The following is a 20,472-nucleotide window of genomic DNA, read 5'->3' on the forward strand; positions in this document are numbered from 1 at the left end:
AGGTGAGTATAAACTTTGTTATTTTATTGGAGCCAAGTGTAGAGCATAACAATGAGTTGTCCAAGTAGTGGACAACTTTAACTGATGCATACATGCGTACAACATATACAATACTGTATAAAAGTTTTTAGCAATTGTGGAAAAAATGCTGCAAAGTGATACTGCATTCAATAATAGAATTGTTAAAAATAAACCATTATCAGTTAACAAAATGCAAAGTGAATAAACCAAAGAGATAGCTATTTCAAATCAATAATTAGTGTGACCATCCTTTGTCTTCAAAACATCCAAGCATCCTTTCTTCTTGATACCTTGATGCACTTGTACACAGTTTTTGAAGGAACTCGGCAGGGATGTTCTTCCAAATATCTTAGAGAACTACACACAGATCTTATGTGGGTGAAGGCTGTGCACATCTTTCTCAATGTGATCCCAGACAAACGTGATGATGTTGAGATCTGGGCTATGTGAGGGCCATATTATCACTTCTAGGACTTCTTATCTTTTTTTATGCTAAAGATAGTTCTTAATGACATTTGCTTTATATTTGTTGTCGTTGTCCGGTTGCAGAATAAATTTGTAGAAAATCAGATGCTTCCCTGATAGTATTGCATTAGGCCGGTTTCACATTAGCGCATTTTCAGCGCGCGCACGGCCGGGGGTAGCTCCGCCCCCGAGCCGGCTCTCTGCCCGGCGTGCCCGCCCCTTCCTTGTAGCGCCGCCTCCTAGCGGACAGCGGCGCCTGCGATCGGCGCACCCTATCTTTAGCATAGGGTGCTCTGATCGTGCGCAGGCCGTGCGCTAGTTGCGCTTTGACCTGCGCTGCGCACTTTTGACGGTGCGCCGTGCGCGCCAAAATCAAACTTTTCGGATTTTGGCGCGCACGGCGCACCATCAAAAGTGCGCAGCGCAGGTCAAAGCGCAACTAGCGCACGGCCTGCGCACGATCGGCGCACCCTATGCTAAAGATAGGGTGCGCCGATCGCAGGCGCCGCTGTCCGCTAGGAGGCGGCGCTACAAGGAAGGGGCGGGCACGCCGGGCAGAGAGCCGGATCGGGGGCGGAGCTACCCCCGGCCGTGCGCGCGCTGAAAATGCGCTAATGTGAAACCGGCCTAACAGATAAGTATCTACCTATATTTCTAAGCATTGAGGACACCGAGAAATGACCAATACTGAGGAACGTAAACCCAGTTGGCTAAGGAAACTTAGTGCAGGAAATGAAAGCCACATCATGTGTCACGTAGTGGCTAGGAATGGTGGACGCCTATCTGATCCCTCATATTTGGGTGTGCCCTAGTCTACCCCTGTTCCCCAGATCACTCAGGAAGGTGGAGACACTATGCTCCTATCTTAAACCTTATCTGTTCCCTCCCCCACCCAGGGAGGTGTGTGGCTGAAGTGTATAGGATTACACTAGAAATTGGAGAAGAACGGCACTCCTTTTGGTGAAACACGTGCAGGCATAGGGTCCGAACCCTTAGGATGCAAAAAATATATAATGTGGTACTGTAAAAGCTGAATTTTTATTGAAATCAAGAAATAGTGTTTAAAAATCTATGACATTTCGGTCTAGTCAACATTCATCAGATATACACTATAAGCATATAATTTTATTAATGCATGGAATTTAGACCCCGGCTGTTTAAGTTTCAAATAGTAGCCCCTGTGCTTGTGAACCTAGGATATGACTGTAACAGAAGGCAGTTTGTTGCCAAAGGGCTGGAAAGTGGTACCATAATGAGTGTCTACAGGCAACAGTGAAGTATGGTAGAGGTTCCTTGCACGTTTGGGACTGCCTTTCAGCAAAGGGAGCAGGGAGTTTGATGAGGATTAAAGTCAGGTCAGGTGTCCTCAATGCTGAGAAATTAAAGCAGATACTTATCCATCATGCAATATCAGGGAACAGTCTAATTGGCTCCAAGCAGGGACGGGACTACCGCGGTCGCAGTGGTCGCAGCTGCGACTTGGCCCGGAGTCTTTATGTGCCTGATCGCAGAGCTGCAGCAGCTCATTATCTGTGCAGCTCCAGTCTTTGGCTGCCCCTGCCAGGCTGCAATTGGCTGCTCTGTGCGCACAGGACCTGTGATGAGGTCACAGGATGGGAGGAGTCAGGGGTCACATGGTCAGGAGTCTCCGTGTCTGCAGTTCTCTGCTGTGCTGGTCATCATGGTGCTGGTGAGGGTAAGTTTCTGTGTGGGGTCAGGAGGGGTTTACAGGGTGGATGTAGCAGAGCTGTGTGTGTACGAGGTGTACGGAGTGGAGCCGTGTGTGTACGAGGTGTACTGAGCGGAGCCGCTTGTGTACGAAGTGTGTACGAGGTGTACAGAGCGGAGTCGTGCGTGTACGAGGTGTACGGAGCGGAGCCACGCGTGTACAAGGTGTACGGAGTGGAGCCGCGCGTGTACAAGGTGTATGGAGCGGAGCCACGCGTGCACGAGGTGAGCCACACGTGCACGAGGTTTACGGGGTGGAGCCACGCGTGTACGAGGTGTACAGAGCGGAGTCACGTGTGTGCGAGGTGTGCGGAGCGGAGCCGCGCATATACGAGGTGTACGGAGCGGAGTCACGCGTGTGCGAGGTGAGCGGAGCCGTGTGCGTACTACGAAGTGTACGGAGTGGAGTCGTGTGCGTACGAAGTGTACGGAGCGGAGCCACGTGTGTACGACGTGTAAGGGGCAGAGCCGCGCGTGCACGAGGCGTAAGGGGTGGAGCCCGCGTGCATGAGGTGTAAGGGGCGGAGCCCGCGTGCACAAGGTGTATGGGGCGGAGCCGCGCGTGCACGAGGTGTAAGGGGTGTAGCCCACGTGCACGAGGTGTAAGGGTCGGAGCCGGCGTGCACAAGGTGTAGGGGGTGGAGCCGCACGTGCACGAGGTGTACGGGGCGGAGCCACGTGTGTGCGAGGTGGAGTTGCGTGTGTTATGATTGGGTCACTGAGGAGGAAAGCAAGACCAAGCTAAGCCACAGAAAACCAGAGAGGTTGGTAACTAAGCGGATTGCAGACCCCTGATCCTATCCACACAACTAGCAGTAGCCGTGGAGCGTACCTACGATGATTCTAGACGCCTCGACACAGCCAGAGAACTAAATAAGCAGAAAGCAAGAAAGGGGAAATCTAAAGTGCCCCAGAGCAGACCCCAAAGGAATAGATAGCCCCCAAGCATATACTGTCGGTGAGACAAGATGAAAACACAAACGCAGGTAGGAAAATAGGCTGAGCAAACGATGGGGCCCACACTAATTAGACAGGACAGGAAAGGAAAGACACTGTCTGCAATCACGCAAAAAACCCTGCAAAAAATGTCCAACACGTCTGATAGAAAAATACTGAAGTCACTCGACTTCGCCCACTATATCAGCACTCTGGCATATTCTGAAAGCAGAGCAAAAAGAGGCCAATCTAATAAGGGACAAAAACAAACTGGCACAAGCAGTAACATAAGGATGGAAATTCAGCACAGCCCCAGCTGGGGCTGGCTGACCACGCAAAACTGAATATACAAAACCAAATCAAATGTGAACAATAACAAAAGAACACTTGGCTTGAGCATGCAGGGACTGAGCTGGAAACTAAGACCTCAGGAGGCAGGAAAAAATCACCAGCAGTAATAGAGGGAGTCGGCTGTGTTAAATCCAGTCAAAAACTCCAGATGTCCAATCGTCCTCCTCATTATCAGGTGACAGGCATCTGTTAATTAGATCAGCTCCATTACCTCCTGTAACCACCAGAGGGAGCCCGGAAAGAGAACTCACGACCCCTCTGTCAATATAACCAGCTCCACTATCTTCACTAGTAACCAGAGGTAGGCCAGAAAGTGAATTCACAACACGCGTGTGTACGGAGCGGAGCCGCGCGTGCACGAGGTGTAAGGGGTGGAGCCGCGTGTGCACAAAGTGTAAGGGGCGGAGTCGCGTGTGTGCGAGGCGGAGTCGGGTGTGTACGAGGTGTACGGAGCGGAGTCACGCGTGTGCAAGGTGTGCGGAGCCGTGTGCGTATGAAGTGTATGGAGCGGAGTCGTGTGCGTACGAAGTGAAAGGAGCGGAGTCGCATGCGTACGAAGTTTACGGAGCGGAGCCGCGTGCATACGACGTGTATGGGGCGGAGCCGCACGTGTGTGAGGCGTACGGAGAGGAGCCGCGCGTGTGCGAGGTGAGCGGAGCCATGTGCATACGAGGTGTACGGAGAGAAGCCACGTGCGTACGAAGTGTACAGAGCGGAGCCACATGCCTACGATGTGGACGGATAAGAGCCGTGTGTGTACAGAGTGGAGCAGGTACGAGGTGTATGGAGCAGCTCGTGTGCGGAGCCACGCGTGTGCGAGGTGAGCGGAGCCGTGTACGTACGAGGTGTACAGAGAGAAGCCGCGTGCTTATGAAGTGTATGGAGCGGAGCCACATGCGTACGAAGTGTACGGAGCGGAGCCACGTGCATACGAAGTGTACGGAGCGGAGCCACATGCGTATGAGGTGGACGGAGAGGAGCCATGTGTGTACAGAGAGGAGCATGTACGAGGTGTATGGAGCCGCTCGTGTACGAGGTGTACGGAGCGGAGATGTGCGTGTATTTTGGCATTTGGCATAACTTTGTAGTTACGCCACTGGCTCCAAGCATGCATCCAATGTCAGCATAAAGAAGAACACAGAATCTTGGACGTGATAAAATGGCCCCACAAAGACATGATCTCAACATCGAGCCTGTGTGGGGTTACGTGAAGAGACAGAAGGATTTGCACAAGCCTTCATCTGCAGAACATTGGTGGTTAGTTCTCCAAGATGTTTGAAACAAATGCCATGCCTAGTGCCCTCAAACTGTGTGCAGGTGCATCTAGAAGAACTTTTTCTTTGAGGTTTTGAAGCTTAATGGTATCTTGTATGTTGAGGCTTTACATTAGTGTGGTCTCAAACATAACTAAAATGAACAGATTCTATATATCAGTTAATAGTTAATTTTTCCTGTTTTTCAGCAAAACTATATTGCTTGATAAGCAATTTCAACCAAAGCTCTCAGACTTTGCCATGGTCCATTTGAGATCTTACTTGATAAATCCGCTTTACACCATAAAGATGGATAATGCCACACTACAGTTCCTGGGATACTTGCCAGAGGAGTACATTAGGAGGGGAGAACTGTCATCGAAAACTGATGTGTACAGTTATGGAGTTGTGAGTGTGTAAAAAAACACCTTTCATTTAATGATAAACTTCATCACCAAGGTTTACTATACAAATCAAGTTACCGTATATAAAATATCACTCTGGCCTCAATTCATTAATGCATTTGCACCTTTTTTTACTAGCTTTTGGTGTGTTTTTTTTGTCTGTTTTTCTTATTTACACCTACTGTAATTCTACTTTTAATTTGCACTTTTTGTTTAGTTTAATTTATTTTTTTTCCTGTGTTTTTTCCTTTTAGTTCATTAATGTGGCCAGAGTTTAGGTTTTTCAGATGTTTACAGCTGATTCATCATTTGCAACTTTTAGAAAAGTCACAACATTTCTTGCAAGTGTACACTGAATTCCCTCAGATATGATTTGATGTATGCCAGTTATTTTGGTGAAATTTTTGAGAAACATTTAAGAACCTGTCAGGTTCCCTAAAATAAAGATTGTGTCATGAAAAAAAAATCCATTGCCAAAATATTTTTAAAAATACATGTAACACAAAAACTTGATTGAACCCTTCATGAACTTGCGATTTTCCGTTTCTGCGTTTTTGTTTTTTCCTTCCCTTCTTTCAAGAGCCGTAACTTTTTTTTATTTTTCCATACATATAGCCATATGAGGGCTTGATTTTAGCAGGACAAGTTGTACTTTTGAATGACACCATTGAACTTACATATAGATTAATGGAAAGCAGGACAAAATTCCAAGTGCAGTGAAATTGTAAAAAAAAAGTGCAATTACACAATTGTTTGTTTTTTTTATTTACCATGTTCACTACATGGTAGATCTGATCTGACAATACGATTCATCAGGGCAGTATGAGTACACAGATACTAAACATGTATATAAATTATTTCTTTCATTTGAGCAGTGAAAAAAAATCTAAAATTTGTAATAAAAAAAAATTACTTATGTTTCCACTTTCCAAGACCCATAGCGGTTTCATTTTTTGGGATCTGAGGCTGGTGAAGGCTTAATTTTTGTGACTTGAGCTAACATTTTTATTGATACCATTTTGGAGTAGATACAATATTTTGATTGCCTCTTATTGCATTTTACTGCAGTGTTGCGGCAGACAAAAAAAAATGTAATTCTTGTGTTTTGGTTGTTTTTCTCATTATGCCATTTACCGATCAGATTACTGTAATTTATTTTATATTTTCATAGATCAGATATTTCTTAAATGCAGTGATACCAAATAGGTGTATTTTTTACTGTTCTATTTTCAATGGGAGAAAAAGGGGAGGTAATTTGAACTTTTATGTTTTTTTTATATTTTTTATATATTTTTTAAAATTTTACACTTTTTACTGCCTTCAATAGCCTTATTGAAACAATGACTAAGTATGGAATGGACAAGGTAACTGTTAGGTGGATTCATAACTGGCATAGTGATCGGACCCAAAGAGTGGTCGTAAATGGCTGCACATCCAGTTAGAAGAATATATCAAGTGGGGTACCACAGGGCTCTGTCCTGGGACCTGTATTGTGCAACATATTTATCAATGATTTAGATGAAGGAATTGAGGGTAAACTGATTAAACTTGCTGATGACACAAAGTTAGGAGGGATAGCTAATAAGAGAGAGTGAGAGAGAGAGAGGATTCAAAAATATATAAATAAACTGGAGCAGTGGGCAGCAACTAACAGAATGGTTTTTAACAGGGAAAAATGCAAAGTACTATATCTGGGCAATAAAAATGAAAAAAGCATATACAGAATGGGAGGAATAGGGCTAAGCAACAGCACATGTGAAAAAGACTTGGGTATACTAATAGATCATAGACTGAACATGAGTTAACAGTGTGATGCATCAGCAAAAAAGGCAAATACAATTCTGGGATGTATTAACAGAAACATACAGTCTAGATCGTGAAGTCACTATCCCCTTCTAATCTTCTTTGGTCAGACCTCATCTGGAATACTGTGTCCAGTTTTGGGCACCACATTTTAAAAAATACATCAACAAACTGGAGCAAGTTCAGAGAAGAGCGACCAGAATGGTGATAGGTCTGCAAAGCATGTCCTATGAGGAACGGTTACAGGAATTGGGAGTGTTTAGCTTGCAGAAGAGAAGACTGAGAGGAGACTTAATAGCTGTCTACAAATATCTCAAGGGCTGTCATTTGCACAAGAAAAGACTATAAGCAATTGGATGAAACTGAATGGGAGGAGATACAGATTAGATATTAGAAAAACTTTTTGACAGTTAGGGTGATCAATGAGTGGAAGGGGCTGCCATGAAAGGTGGTGATTTTTCCTACAATTTAAGTCTTCAAATAGAGGCTGGACAGACAACTGTCTGGGATGATTTAGTGAATCCTGCTTTGAGCAGGGGGTTGGACCAGATGACCCATGAGGTCCCTTCCAACTATGATTCCCTTCCATCCTATGATTTTATGATACTAGTACGGCGGAGGTCGCTTCCCTCCCTTTGATGTGGGCTCCATGCAGAGAAACTTTTTTTTAGCTCATACCGATCCGGTGTGAGAAAAAAAAAATAAAAATCGTAGCATGCTGCAATTTTACTCTGTAATTAGAACTCCACCAAAAAATACAGGCCAATGTCAGACAGAAAGAGCCCTGTGTGTGCCGTAGTGGCTCTTTAAAACTTTTGAATAAAGTCCCCATGTATTGCGCGCGCTCTGTCTCACTTGCACTTGCCTACAAGGGCCGCTGTGGTGCGCACGGGCTGACAAGGGCTGCAGCACCGTGCAGGGCAAACTTGTCAATGCGTGCACATAGGGACTTTATTCAAAAGTTTTTAAGGGCTTGTGGCCCACTTTGCAGTTCAGAGCCACCAGCCCACCTAGCAGATTGCCAGTCCAGGCCTCATTATAAAGCACATTGATTAGGTGTAAGGTACAAGCTGAGAGTACTCAAGCCCAGTCCGTTAAACACAGTGCACTAAATTGTTTTGTAGTTATATTTAGTTTATTTTTTTTGTTTATTCTTTTTAATGGTTAAATCATTGAAATCGCGTGCACTTTGGCATATTTTATATAGATTTTTTAATTTTTGTTTATTAATGCCAGATTACACAAAAATATAAGATTTGGCGCTGTTTAGGATTTTAAACCCAACAAAAAGAGAATGCAGACAAACGTAAGAAAAATTGGCAGTACATTTGTAGACCTAAATTCAATAGGAAATTTGTATCATTTATTGTTTCTATAGTCCATAAATTCAATTACTCACAGAAAACTAATAACACAACCAGAAACTAGTTAAATATTTTCTTATGTTTTGTAACCATTGCACTAATTCAGCTGTACTTCCTTTTTTATGAAGCTAATAATGGAAGTCTTAAGTGGAAGGCAAGCTGTTCTTAATGGACCCAAAAGTACATATTTGGTGAGTTTTATTATATTACCTTTATTACCTTCTTCTTTCTTTTGTCATATGAAAACTGCACACAGGACCACCTAAGGTAAAAAAAAATGTGGAATTTTCAGTTCCTTTTCTTGATTTTTCTTTGAATCGTCTACTGTTACCATTGTAGATAATTTTCACTAGCACTGTACAATAAATTGTTTTGTCATGTACGTAATTGCCCACTGACCATTATCCAAAACTGTAATTGGCTTGCGTTTTATGTCTTATTTGGTTTATTTGGTAAAATTGCAATCAGCAGCAGAAATCCAGAGATCCCGATAATCCATAATACAACAAAAATAATCCCATGGTGCATGTCAGGCTTGTTTAGTAAGAACTGAAGATTTCTGAATAGGAATGGATGCAAACATGCTAATGTTTCTGCAGCTATTGCCTCATATCGTTTGGCCTATGGGAATAATGTTGGTTCCACAATGGGACCTGTATATCTTTGGTGAATTGTTTTACATTTTCTATGTTCTAAGCAAGCGACTATTTATCTATGTTTCTATTAATTTGTTTATTTACTCATAGTGTAATCTAAATTCTTTTATTTTCAATGTATAGAGAGATTTGTTTTGGAATGAAATGGATAAAAATGGCATTGAACCTCTTCTCCAGATCGTGGACATGAAAGCTAAGAACTGGCCAGTTGATGTTGCACACAAACTTCTAAACATATCTCTTAAAGCCACGTCACTGCGTGCCAAGCGAAGACCCACATTTGAAATGGTTTGGATTAATTTATTATATTTACCACCAAGGCTCATTAAAGGCTCAATAATGACCTTTTGGATTGTTACATCCAATTAATGTTCCAGTCCTTTTCCTTGATCCAAGAACTCAAGTCATTTTCCTCTCTAAAGAGGCTATTTGCATCTCTCTTACACCCCCCATCAGAGGTCTCTCACCCAGCCAAATAAGATCTCTTGCCTTGCAATGAGGAATGGAAAAATAACTAAAACACATGTCTGCAAATACCTCCAATAGGGGGCACTTTGTATCACTGTTACACACCCCTGTCAAAAGGCCTCTCACCCAGCCAAATCAGATCTCCTTCTGTGCACTGAGGAGGAGCAAAAACCCTGAAACCCATGTCTGCAAATGGATTGTCTGGTTTGGCTTTTCTTCTTATCCTAAATAATGTGGCAAGGCTAAAAAAAACAGTTGATATTGACTTTCGGGCTTTCTACATCAAATGGGTGGTACTAAAGTTCAAGTTGTCTTCATCTTTGAATAGACTATATGCATCACCTTTATACATCTGTGAGAGGCCTCTGTGTTAGAAGAAAACAGGAAGTGTTCTTCTTGTAAAAAAAAAAAAAAAAAAAGTCCATGCAGGTTTATTTACTCCATAAACCCAGTAGTAACAGCAAATGGTAAACGGCCTTCAGAGCAGGCAAAACAATACAAAATTGTCCTTACCGGGCTCTCTGCTTCCTCAGGCCTGTGGGCACACAGACTGGGCAATGTTCAGCACGCAGGCTAGGTCTGGAATCACACACACAGAAGGCCTTCTACCTCCCAAGACACAGACCATGTGCCAAACAGCCTCCATTATGTAGGCTGTAACCACACCCAGAGGTGAAGTATGTGGGTAGCCAGACCTGCCTGTTGTGAGCTCATTTTCGGGTTTGCCTCTGGCTTCTGGTGAGGGTTATGGAGCTGGCTGTGCTGACAGAGGAGTAGTGAGTTCTCTATCTGGACTCCCTCTGTTGGTGAAGGGAGGTAATAAAGCTGATCTAAATGGCAGAGACTGGCCACCTGAGGAAGAGGACTGTGATGGGATATCAGGAATTTCTGATTGGATTTAAGGCAGCCGACTCCCTAGTTTCTTGCTGGTGATTTCTCCTGACTGTGGCTTCTGGTTTCCAGTTTGGTTCCTGCCTTCTTAAAGCTAATTTTTCTCTGCTATTGTTCATATGAGTTTTTGTCTGGTTTACTTAGTTTTTGTGTTCAGCCAGCCCTGGCTGGGACTGGGCTGAATCCCCATTTTGTCTCTGATCAGTTGATCTCTTTTGCTCTGTCTTCAGAATATACCTGAGTGCTGATATAGGGAATTGAAGTCTAGCGACTTCAGGGCCATTTTCTATCAGACGTGTTGGACATTTTTTGGCAGGGTTTTTTGCATGATTGCAGACAGCAGCTTTTCTTTCCTGTCCTTTCTAGTTAGTGAGGGCCCCATCGTTTGCTCAGCCTATCTTTCTATCTGTGTTTGTGTTTTCATCTTGTTTCACCGACAATACATGTTGGGGGCTGTCTATTGCTTTGGGGTCTGCTCTGGGGCAGTTTAGATTTTCCCTTTCTTTCTTTAGGCATATTTAGTTCTCCGGCCGTGACGAGGCGTCTAGGACCACCGTAGGCACGCTTCACGGCTACTGCTAGTTGTGTGGATAGGATCAGGGGTCTGCAATCCGCTAGTTACCAACCTCTCCGGTTTTCTGGGCTTAGCTTGCTTTTTGTTTTTTCCTCCTCGGTGACTCATTCATAACACCTGCCTATCTCTCATAGCTACCCGCAACCCGGACCTAGGTGCACTAAACGACATCCTAGTGCTTACGTGCACTAAAGCAAAATACTCCGGGTTGCATCGCAGGGAGCAGCCATCTCTGTGACACATACCTCCCATTGACTACATGGCCATTAGCCTCCTTACACCAGCCAAATCAGATCTCGATATAGTTCTGTAGATGAGACAACCATTTTATTAAGTGTAAAAAATGTTATATAGCATTATATAACTTCAAAAATCTGTGGTGGAAAATTCGGGCTATAAATATGTTCAAATTAAATAATGTGGAAAATCAGGTAAATACAATATTATGTTCAATATGACACTTTGAAAATATCTTTCCCTCCACTTAGACTTACTGTAAATCTTTCCACAGATTCTGGAAATGAATAATAGCTGTACGACTACTGCCAAGTACACTGAAGATCATCCTAAGTCACTTATGTCTGTTCCACCGTGTCTTTGCCCACTGCCTTTGAGTAATGCCAATGTTCCCATTGAAAGTGATGAAAATGTGGACAGTTATCTCAGTGTACATGAAAGAAAACAAGACACCATAACTCCATGTGAATGCAGCCAGTCTGAAGTAACATATTTAGGAGGCTCCAGGAAATGTAAAAGTACAGAAAACGTTATTGCTACACCAGTAAAGAACAGAAATACATCAGAAAGTGATCAGAAGCTGCGGATGAGTGACCTATCTTATACAAGCAGGCCGGTGGAGTGTAGCTGCTCATCAGGACAAGAGGGCACATCATACTGTGACGAATGTCTGACAAATGGGTTTGGCAATGCAGAATAAATGATAAAAAATAAAGGTTAGTACTTTGTTCACCTCACATAAAATAGAAGATAAATGCTTGACTGCCATTAACTCTAGCACATTTATATGACAAATATAATGAGATCACAAAGGGATATCAATCTCACACCACTATCTGTCTTCTCTCCATGCTGTCCTTTAATGTCTTTCTATCATCTGCACATCATTAATGGCTTGTATGTAGTCAATTCATTAGCTTTTGTATTAGTTGAAATTAAAGGGTTTTTGCTACCCCAACTGAGAGCAGCATAATATAGAGACAGACACCCTGATTACAGAATGTATCAATTATGGGGCTGCTTGCTGAAGTTTTGATAAAATCACAGTTTTATCTGCTGCAGATCTACCAGTTCTCTGAATGTTGAGCTCTGTATAACCCCGCCCCCACACCACTGATTGGTATCTATCTGCCTGTGTACACAGAAAGCTGCCAATCAGTGGTGGTGAGGGCGAGGTTATAGAGCTAATGAATATGCGGAACTACCTGGAAGCAGGTTTACTAGTCCTCTAGTGATAATCTCCTGCTGATAATTTTATCAAAACTACACTAAGCAGCTCAGTAAGTGACACATTACTGGAATCAGAATCTCTGGCCCTACTATTTAGGCTGCTCTCAGATTAGGTGGCAAAAACCTGGTGACAGATAACCTACTGCTACAATAACACCAGACAAGCATACAATATCACTTCTGCTATCTCAGTGCATGGGACCTGGTGACAATAGGCAGGGCTGCCACTAGGAATTTCAGGGCCCAATACTGGCAAAATTTTTGTTGCCCCCTTGAGACTTCGCCCAGGCTGCAATTCAGCCCCGCCTCCACCCCTCGAACTGTCCACAGTCCCATTAGGAAAAATTCCATTTCTGCACCACGTCCTCACCAATCACACATTAACAGTTCCCAACACCAGATCACACATATAGCCAGCAACTTTTGTTTTGGCCAAAAGATTTTTTAATCCGCCACCACAAGGACTCTTGACTAAGCCCTACTCTACTCTAACCTATTAATAATTTGTTAAAATATCCCATACAATTTAGGCAGCACACCATAATGGAGTAAATTTATGTGCAGTTTAATTGTAACATTTCGGTCCTAAAGATGATGGACAATTGCAGGAAGGGCAATTAAACTGCACATACATTTACTCCATTATGGTGTGCTGCTTTCATTTTTTGAAGATATATCTGGAAGGTTTGGTATATACCTAGAAGGCTTTTGCACCCGATGACTGTTTTTTGTACTGCTTTTTTACTTTTGCTTTTTTTTCCAATACAGTTTAGGTATATTTTTATTTTCATTGTTTAAAATGACCAATAATACCACAATAATTCTACATACAAGGAATAAATACCGCCACACCATGACCAGATCACATATTACCACCACAGTGACCAAATAATACCACATACTAGGAATAAATAGCACCACACCATGACCAGACAACATATTACCACCACATAGTGACCTATAATACCACATACAGAGAACAAATACCGCCACTCCATGGCCTCTACCACATATTACCACCACATAGTGACCGAATACTACAATACTGATCATTAGCAAAAAAAACCATAATACTAATATCACCATAAGTGCCATTATATACAGGAGGTCTGTGCTTAGTATTCAGTGTCTGTGTATAGGTAATACAGTGATCAGTGACATTATACACAGGAGCTCTTTATATAGTGTCAGTGTACAGGTAATACAGTGGTCACTGGTGACATTGTACACAGGAGCTCTGTATATAGTGTCAGTGTAAAGGTAATACAATAATCACTGGTGACATTGTACACAAGAGCTCTGTACATGATCCTGCACCAGGTGTCTCCATTCTGCCCCATGATCCTGCACCATCTGTCCCTATCCTGCCCTATGACCCTACATCATGTGTCTCCATCCTGGCCCATGATCTTGCACCATGTGTTTCCATCCTGCCCCATGATGCTGCACCATGTGTTTCCATCCTGCTCCATCTATCTCCAACCTGTCCCATGTGTCTCCATACCTCCGTATCTGTATCCATACCTCCATATCTGTCTCCATCCTGCCAATGATCCTGCACCACGTGTCTGCATCCTGCTCCATCCTGCACCATCTGTCTTGATCCTGCACCATCTGTCTCCATCCTGCCTCATGATCCTGCACCATCTGTCTTCATCCTGCCCCATGTTTCCATCCTGCCCCATGATCCTGAACCATGTGTCTCCATTCTGCCCCATCTGTCTCCATCATTCTCCATGTTCCTGCCCCATCTGTCTCCATTGTGCCCCATCTGTCTCCATCCTGCCCCATCTGTCTCCATCCTGCCCCATGATCCTGAACCAGGTGTCTCCATCCTGCACCTTGTCACATGGTGCAGGATCATGAGGCAGGATGGAGACAAAAAGTCCATGTGTCTCCATCCTGCCGCACAAACATTTTGAGGCTTGCTGTTTTCAATTGAAAAAAAACAACACTTTCTCCTTAACTGGCCGTGGTCCAGCACCGACGTCCACCCCAGGCATTTCAAGCACGTACTCGCCGACGAATGACAATGATGTCATAAGCCGGGGACATGCGCGCTGAAGTCAGCTGCCAGCCTCCTATTAGCTGGTGGCTTTTAACTACTCGGACACTGTCCGTTCTTCGCCAGTCCTTACATTGGCTGCCCATTCATGATAGGATCCAATTCAAAGTTCTTGTTCTCACCCACAAAGCTCTCCATAGTGCAGCACTCTCCTACATCTCCTCCCTCTTTTCTGTCTATTGGCCTAACCGACCGCTGCGCTCTGCAAATGACTTTCGACTAACCTCTGCACTAATCCGTACCTCCCACTCCCGACTCCAAGACTTCTCCCGTGCTGCGCCAATCCTCTGGAATGCTCTACCCCAAGAAATTAGGACTATCCACAATTTGCATAGTTTCAGGCGCTCCCTCAAAACACATTTGTTTAGAGCGGCCTATCACGTTCACTAATGAAAGTTATTCTATGTGCAAGTGTGCATGTGTAGCCCATTCACTATCTCCATCCATCCCTCACTCCCTCAAGATGACTGGACCATCATAGTAAATACACCATTGTAAATACACACCTGTACTTTGTATCTCCCTCACCTCATTGTAGATTGTAAGCTCTCACGAGCAGGGTCGTCTTATTTTGCTTTAATTATTGTATTGTTAACGTTGTTACTTATGACTTGTGTTTTGAAACTGTTAAACTGTAAAGGGCTGCGGAATATGTTGGCGCTATATAAAGATTATTATTATTATTATTATTGCCATGCAGGCCCGCATGGCAATAGTTTAACTGAACCTGCGTCTCGGCCCTGACAATATGTATCTGTCCTGGATGTTTTTTTTTAAACTTAGAAGTTATGCTTTATCAGTTATTTAATATTTGTTGTATTTCAGCTAAGAATCAGGTCCTGAAAGCATGCAGGTGCATGAAAGGGTATACAGAAGATCTGCGTAGGAAAGCACTCATTATATGGTCACTGTTCTTTCAAAATCTAAGCATAAATCAACAGTAGACGCAAAGCTAAGATACTTTTTAACCCTTTATAAACCAGACAGTTTTTCCTCATCTTCTTCCAAGAGCCATAACTTTTTTTTTTTTTTTCAGTCAACTTAGCCACATGAGGGCTTGTTTTTTTGTGGGATGAGTTTCACTTTTGAATGACATCATTCACTTTACCATGTAATGTGCTGGAAAACAGAGAAATTACAAATGAGGTGAAATTGCAAAAAAAAACGCAGTTATGCATGTCTTTTCTAGATTTTGTTTTTATTGCGCTCATTGTGCAGTGTATACGACCTGGAAATATGATCAGCAATACCAAACTTGCATATTTTTTTTATATACATAAGTGGTGAAAAAAAAAAAAATTAGCTTGAGCCACCAGTTTCCATGACCAATCACGTTTTCATTTTGCAGTCAATGGAACTCTGGTGTTCTGGGTTTTTTTTTTCTGTTTACAGTTTTTATCAGGTTACATTTATTTATATTTTGGTAGACCAGACTTTTATACATGCAGCGATACCACTTTTTTTTTTAAGATCCTTATTTTAAATGGGGAAAAAGGGATTGGTTTGAATTTTTTTGTTTAAAACTTAGTTTTTTTTCATTTTCACTGTACTTTGTAGTTCCTTCAGAGAACTTGAACCTTGAACCTTTAAACGTCTGATAGTATTGCTATATGCAGAACAAATATCTGCTTTTCTCCAGTTATGAGCCACTTCACACCCTTACTTCTGAACACAGCCTCCACTCTGAGACGTTAGCGAACAACTCCTATACGCTATGTAAATGGGAGGAGGAATAAGGAGCAGAGTGAGAAACAAGCAGGGAGAGACACAGGAAAATTGTACTGCACTTAGTGAGTGATTTATCTTATCCCTGAGCTTGATTTATAGCTATAGCACACGGTATTGCTGCATAGTGTGTTCCATGTTGTTGCTGAAGAACTGTCAAACAGTGAAAAAAGCATGAACCCTTCTGCTTTTGTGTACTCGAAACATCATGACAGTTAGTTTGCACACACTAGCTCAGAAAGAACTAAAAATTAGAGAAAAAGCCAGCAAACGGGAAAAAAGCAGGAAAATTAGTGACCTATTCTTGGACACACATACATAGCAACTATGAATGAAAATGGCAGGTATGCTTACAGCTGTGGGACAGCATTCTTAGAAATTAAGCTGCTCAACAGGTCTTAGTTTTGACCCAATTGTCAAAAACTAGGAAAGATTGTGGTATGAGGTAGTTAGGAAAAATATATGACAATCCTAAACCTATTAAAGGGAACTCGTCAGTAGGATTGTGCTAAGTAACCTACAGACACTGTCAGGTCGGCGCCGTTATACTGATTAATATGATACCTGGTGGTGAAATCCGTCTTGTGGCTGTTGTCTAATCTTTATTTTCAGTTTTGAGTTAGTGATTTGCTTGTGCTTTGGGTCGGCCTGTAGGGGGGTCTTCATGTGGTGCTCTGCTTACATAATAATCTGCATGGCTTATGGCAAGTTGCTGATCCTTCACTGACCTGCCCCTATTTTACATACTGCATAGAATTATGGTTTGAAAACAAAAATCGATATTCATAACGCAAGTGGCAGAGCCTGTGCTGTAGCATGATAAGATGGATAATATGGCTGTTTTCATGTTATTTAGAAATACAGTTTTGTTGTAAAAAAATAAAATCTTAAACAACATGGCACCAGCAGCGCTTGCGTAGTAGCATCTATCGTGTTCCGATAGATACTGCTGCGCAAGCACTGCCTTTGGCACCATTTTGCTACAGAACATAAGATTAAGTTCCATCAAGATGGTGCTGGTGGTGCCTGCGCAGTAGCATCCATCATTCCAATAGAGGCTACTATGCAGGCGCCACCATATTGAGGGAGCCTATTTTTTTTTCTCTACCAAAATGGCGGCAGCTATGCAGTGTTCTGATAAATGCAACTACGCAAGCGCCGCCGGCGCCGTCTTGATAGGACCTAGTTTTTTTATGCTACTGCGCAGGAGTGGCCGCCGGCGCCATTTTGATTAAGATTTTTTTTTTTTTACAACAAAACTATACTTCTAAATAACATGGAAACATCCATTTTATCCACCTTATCATGCTACAGCGCAGGCACCACTGCCGACGCCTGTCTAATGAATATAATTTTTTTTCTTTTCAAACCATAATCCTATGCATTATGTAAAAGAGGGGGCAGGTCACCGAGAGATCAATGACCTGTCATAAGCCATCAGTATGAATACCTAATCAGAGTACCACATAAAGCCCTGCCCACAGCCTGTCCTGGAACACGAGAATGAAAATAAAGATTAAACAACAACCACAGGTATCATATTAATCAGCATAACGGCGCCAACCTGACACAGTCTGTAGTTTACTGTGCACAGTCCTGCTGACAGGTTCCATTTAAGTACAGGTAATGCATGTTTACAGTATTTAATATAATTATATCTTTTTAAGGTCTATGAGTTTGGGTTAGTGTATAAAATCTGTATCTAGCAAACCGTAACAAATAGGGCCTTCTGGAAGATGATGTTTTCACAAACATGTTGTATTTATATTCTAATATATTGATGTGTAACTTATTGTTTAATTTAAATTATTAAAATTTCCCTGTAAACTGGACAGTTTGGAATATTACAGCTAACACTAAAGTTTAAAGGATGCATCTAACTTCAAGGACTTATGTAAATTGCATTAAATAATTAACATAAATTCACAATTCTGCTTGGTTGTAATTTTATTATTATAAAAGTCAGAAATGCTGTTATAAGATTTCTGTGCCAGATTTCCTACATCAGATGCCAGAGTGGAAGTAACTAAAGCAGACACTGTGTAGACAGTAACCGTTTAAAGACATGGCAATTTTAAATTTTTGCACATTTCTTTTCTCCATCACCCTCTTTCAAGAGCTTCAGTATAAACAGATATAAACAGTCTACAAGTCCCTGTTAAAATGCCAGGTTTTTGTAATGTAAAGAATCATAGTAAGGGCAAATTGTTATGAATGAGTCACTGGAGGAGGAGAAAACAAAAATACAAGCTAAGTCCAGAAAACCAGAGAGGTTGGTAGCTATCGGATTGCAGACCCCTGATCCTATTCACCACAACTAACAGTAGCCGTGGGGGGTTCCTACGGTGCCCTAGACCCCTCGTCACAGCCGGAGAACTACATAAGCATAAAGAAGGAAAGGGGAAATCTAAACTGCCCCAGAGTAGACCCCAAAGCAATAAACAGCCCCCAACATGTATTGTCGGTGAAAAACAGATGAAAACACAAACACAGACAGAAAGACAGGCTGAGCAAATGATGGGGCCCAACTAACTAGATAGGACAGGACAGAAAAGATGCTGGCTGCAATCCGCAAAAAACCCTACAAAAATGTCCCAACTGTCTGATAGGAAAAAAAGGCCCTGAAGTCGCTAGACTTCAAAATCACTATATCAGCACTCAGGTATATTCTGAAAACAGAGCAAAGAGATCAACTGATCAGAGACAAAAATGGAATTCAGCCAGTTCCAACCAGGACTGGCTGAATACAAACACTAAGGAAACCAGACAAAATCTCATGGAATAATAGCAGGGCAAAAGTTAGCTTTTAGTAGACAGGAACTAAAACTGGATGCCAGAGCTCAGAGCAGAAAGGATCACCAGCAAACCCTGCAGGGCGTCGTCTGCCTTATATCCACTCAGAAATTCCAGATGTCCAATCACACTCCGCCTGTTCAGATAACAGGTTCTTCCCATCCCAATCAATTTCACTACCTCTCTTCACCAGCAGAGGGAGTTCATCAGACATCAAAGGTGAAGGGGAAAATGAACTCACAACAGTACCTCCCCCTTGAGGAGGGGTCACCGAACCCTCATCCACGCCACCAGAGCGATCAGGATGGGCCCGATGAAAAGCACGAACCAATCTTTCGGCATGAATATCGGATGCAGGGACCCAAGAATTATCCTCCTGGCCATAACCCTTCCATTTAACCAAATACTGGAGTCTCCGTCTAACCAGACGAGAATCCAGTATCTTCTCAACCTCATATTCCACATTACCTTCAACCAATATAGGGTCAGGAGGTGCCACCACAGGAACTACTGGCTCAACAAACCTCCTCAACAGAGACTTATGAAACACGTTATGGATCTTGAATGTAACAGGAAGAGCCAATCGAAAAGAGACCGGATTAAGAATCTCCAAAATCTTGTAAGGTCCAATAAATCTAGGTTTAAACTTTGGAGAAGCCACCTTCATAGAGATATTCTTTGATGACAACCAAACCATATCACCCACCTTAAACCGGGGACCAATGGTCATATGCCGGTTGGAAAACCGCTGGGCCTTTTCCTGGGAGAGAGACAACTTATCCACCACTTGGTCCCAGATCTGGTGCATTCTCTCCACCACAGTGTCAACACCTGGGCAGGCAGAAGACTCCACCTGCCCTGAAGAGAATCGAGGATGCAACCCAAAGTTACAAAAAAAAGGTGACATCAAAGTGGCAGAACTAGCTCTATTATTTAAAGCAAATTCGGCCAAGGGCAAAAATGAAACCCAATCATCCTGATCAGCAGAAATAAAACATCTCAAATACGACTCCAAAGTCTGGTTTGTTCTCTCCGTCTGCCCATTGGTCTGAGGGTGAAACGCAGAGGAGAAGGACAACTGAATTCCCAGCTTGGAACAGAAAGTCCTCCAAAATCTAGAAACAAACTGAACTCCTCTGTCAGATACAATGTTCTCAGGAATCCCATGCAAGCGAACCACCTGTTGCAAAAACAAGGGCACCAACTCTGAGGAAGATGGCAACTTAGGGAGTGGTACAAGATGGACCATCTTAGAGAATCTATCACAAATCACCCAAATAACAGTCATTCTCTGAGAGACAGGCATATCAGAGATAAAATCTATTGAAATATGGGTCCATGGCCTCCTGGGCACCGGCAAAGGCATCAACAACCCACTAGAGCGAGAACAAGGTTTAGACCGGGAGCAAGTCCCACAGGACTGCACAAAATTCCTGACATCACAAGACAAGGCGGGCCACCAAAAAGACCGACTCACCAAATCTCTAGTACCAAAAATACCTGGATGA

General features: G+C 42.8%; 1 protein-coding gene across 2 annotated transcripts in view; it reads left to right on the forward strand.

The window, feature by feature from the left end:
• Positions 1-18,100, forward strand: part of IRAK3 (interleukin 1 receptor associated kinase 3) — a 35,278-nt gene extending 17,178 nt beyond the window's left edge. Inside the window, exons 7-11 of one of the 2 annotated variants that reach the window (XM_073555461.1) lie at positions 4,964-5,162; positions 8,454-8,516; positions 9,105-9,269; positions 11,426-11,867; positions 15,272-18,100. In XM_073555461.1, coding sequence (XP_073411562.1) covers positions 4,964-5,162; positions 8,454-8,516; positions 9,105-9,269; positions 11,426-11,851 — 853 coding nt within the window. In that variant the 3' untranslated portion in view covers positions 11,852-11,867; positions 15,272-18,100. Of the gene's footprint in view, positions 1-4,963; positions 5,163-8,453; positions 8,517-9,104; positions 9,270-11,425 lie in introns of both variants that reach the window. The other variant, XM_073555460.1, reaches the window with a different exon arrangement.
• Positions 18,101-20,472: the final 2,372 nt, after the last annotated feature.

Source organism: Dendrobates tinctorius, unplaced genomic scaffold (assembly GCF_039654945.1).
Source record: "Dendrobates tinctorius isolate UK_male_01 unplaced genomic scaffold, ASM3965494v1 ptg000224l, whole genome shotgun sequence".
NCBI classification, from domain to species: Eukaryota; Metazoa; Chordata; class Amphibia; order Anura; family Dendrobatidae; genus Dendrobates; species Dendrobates tinctorius.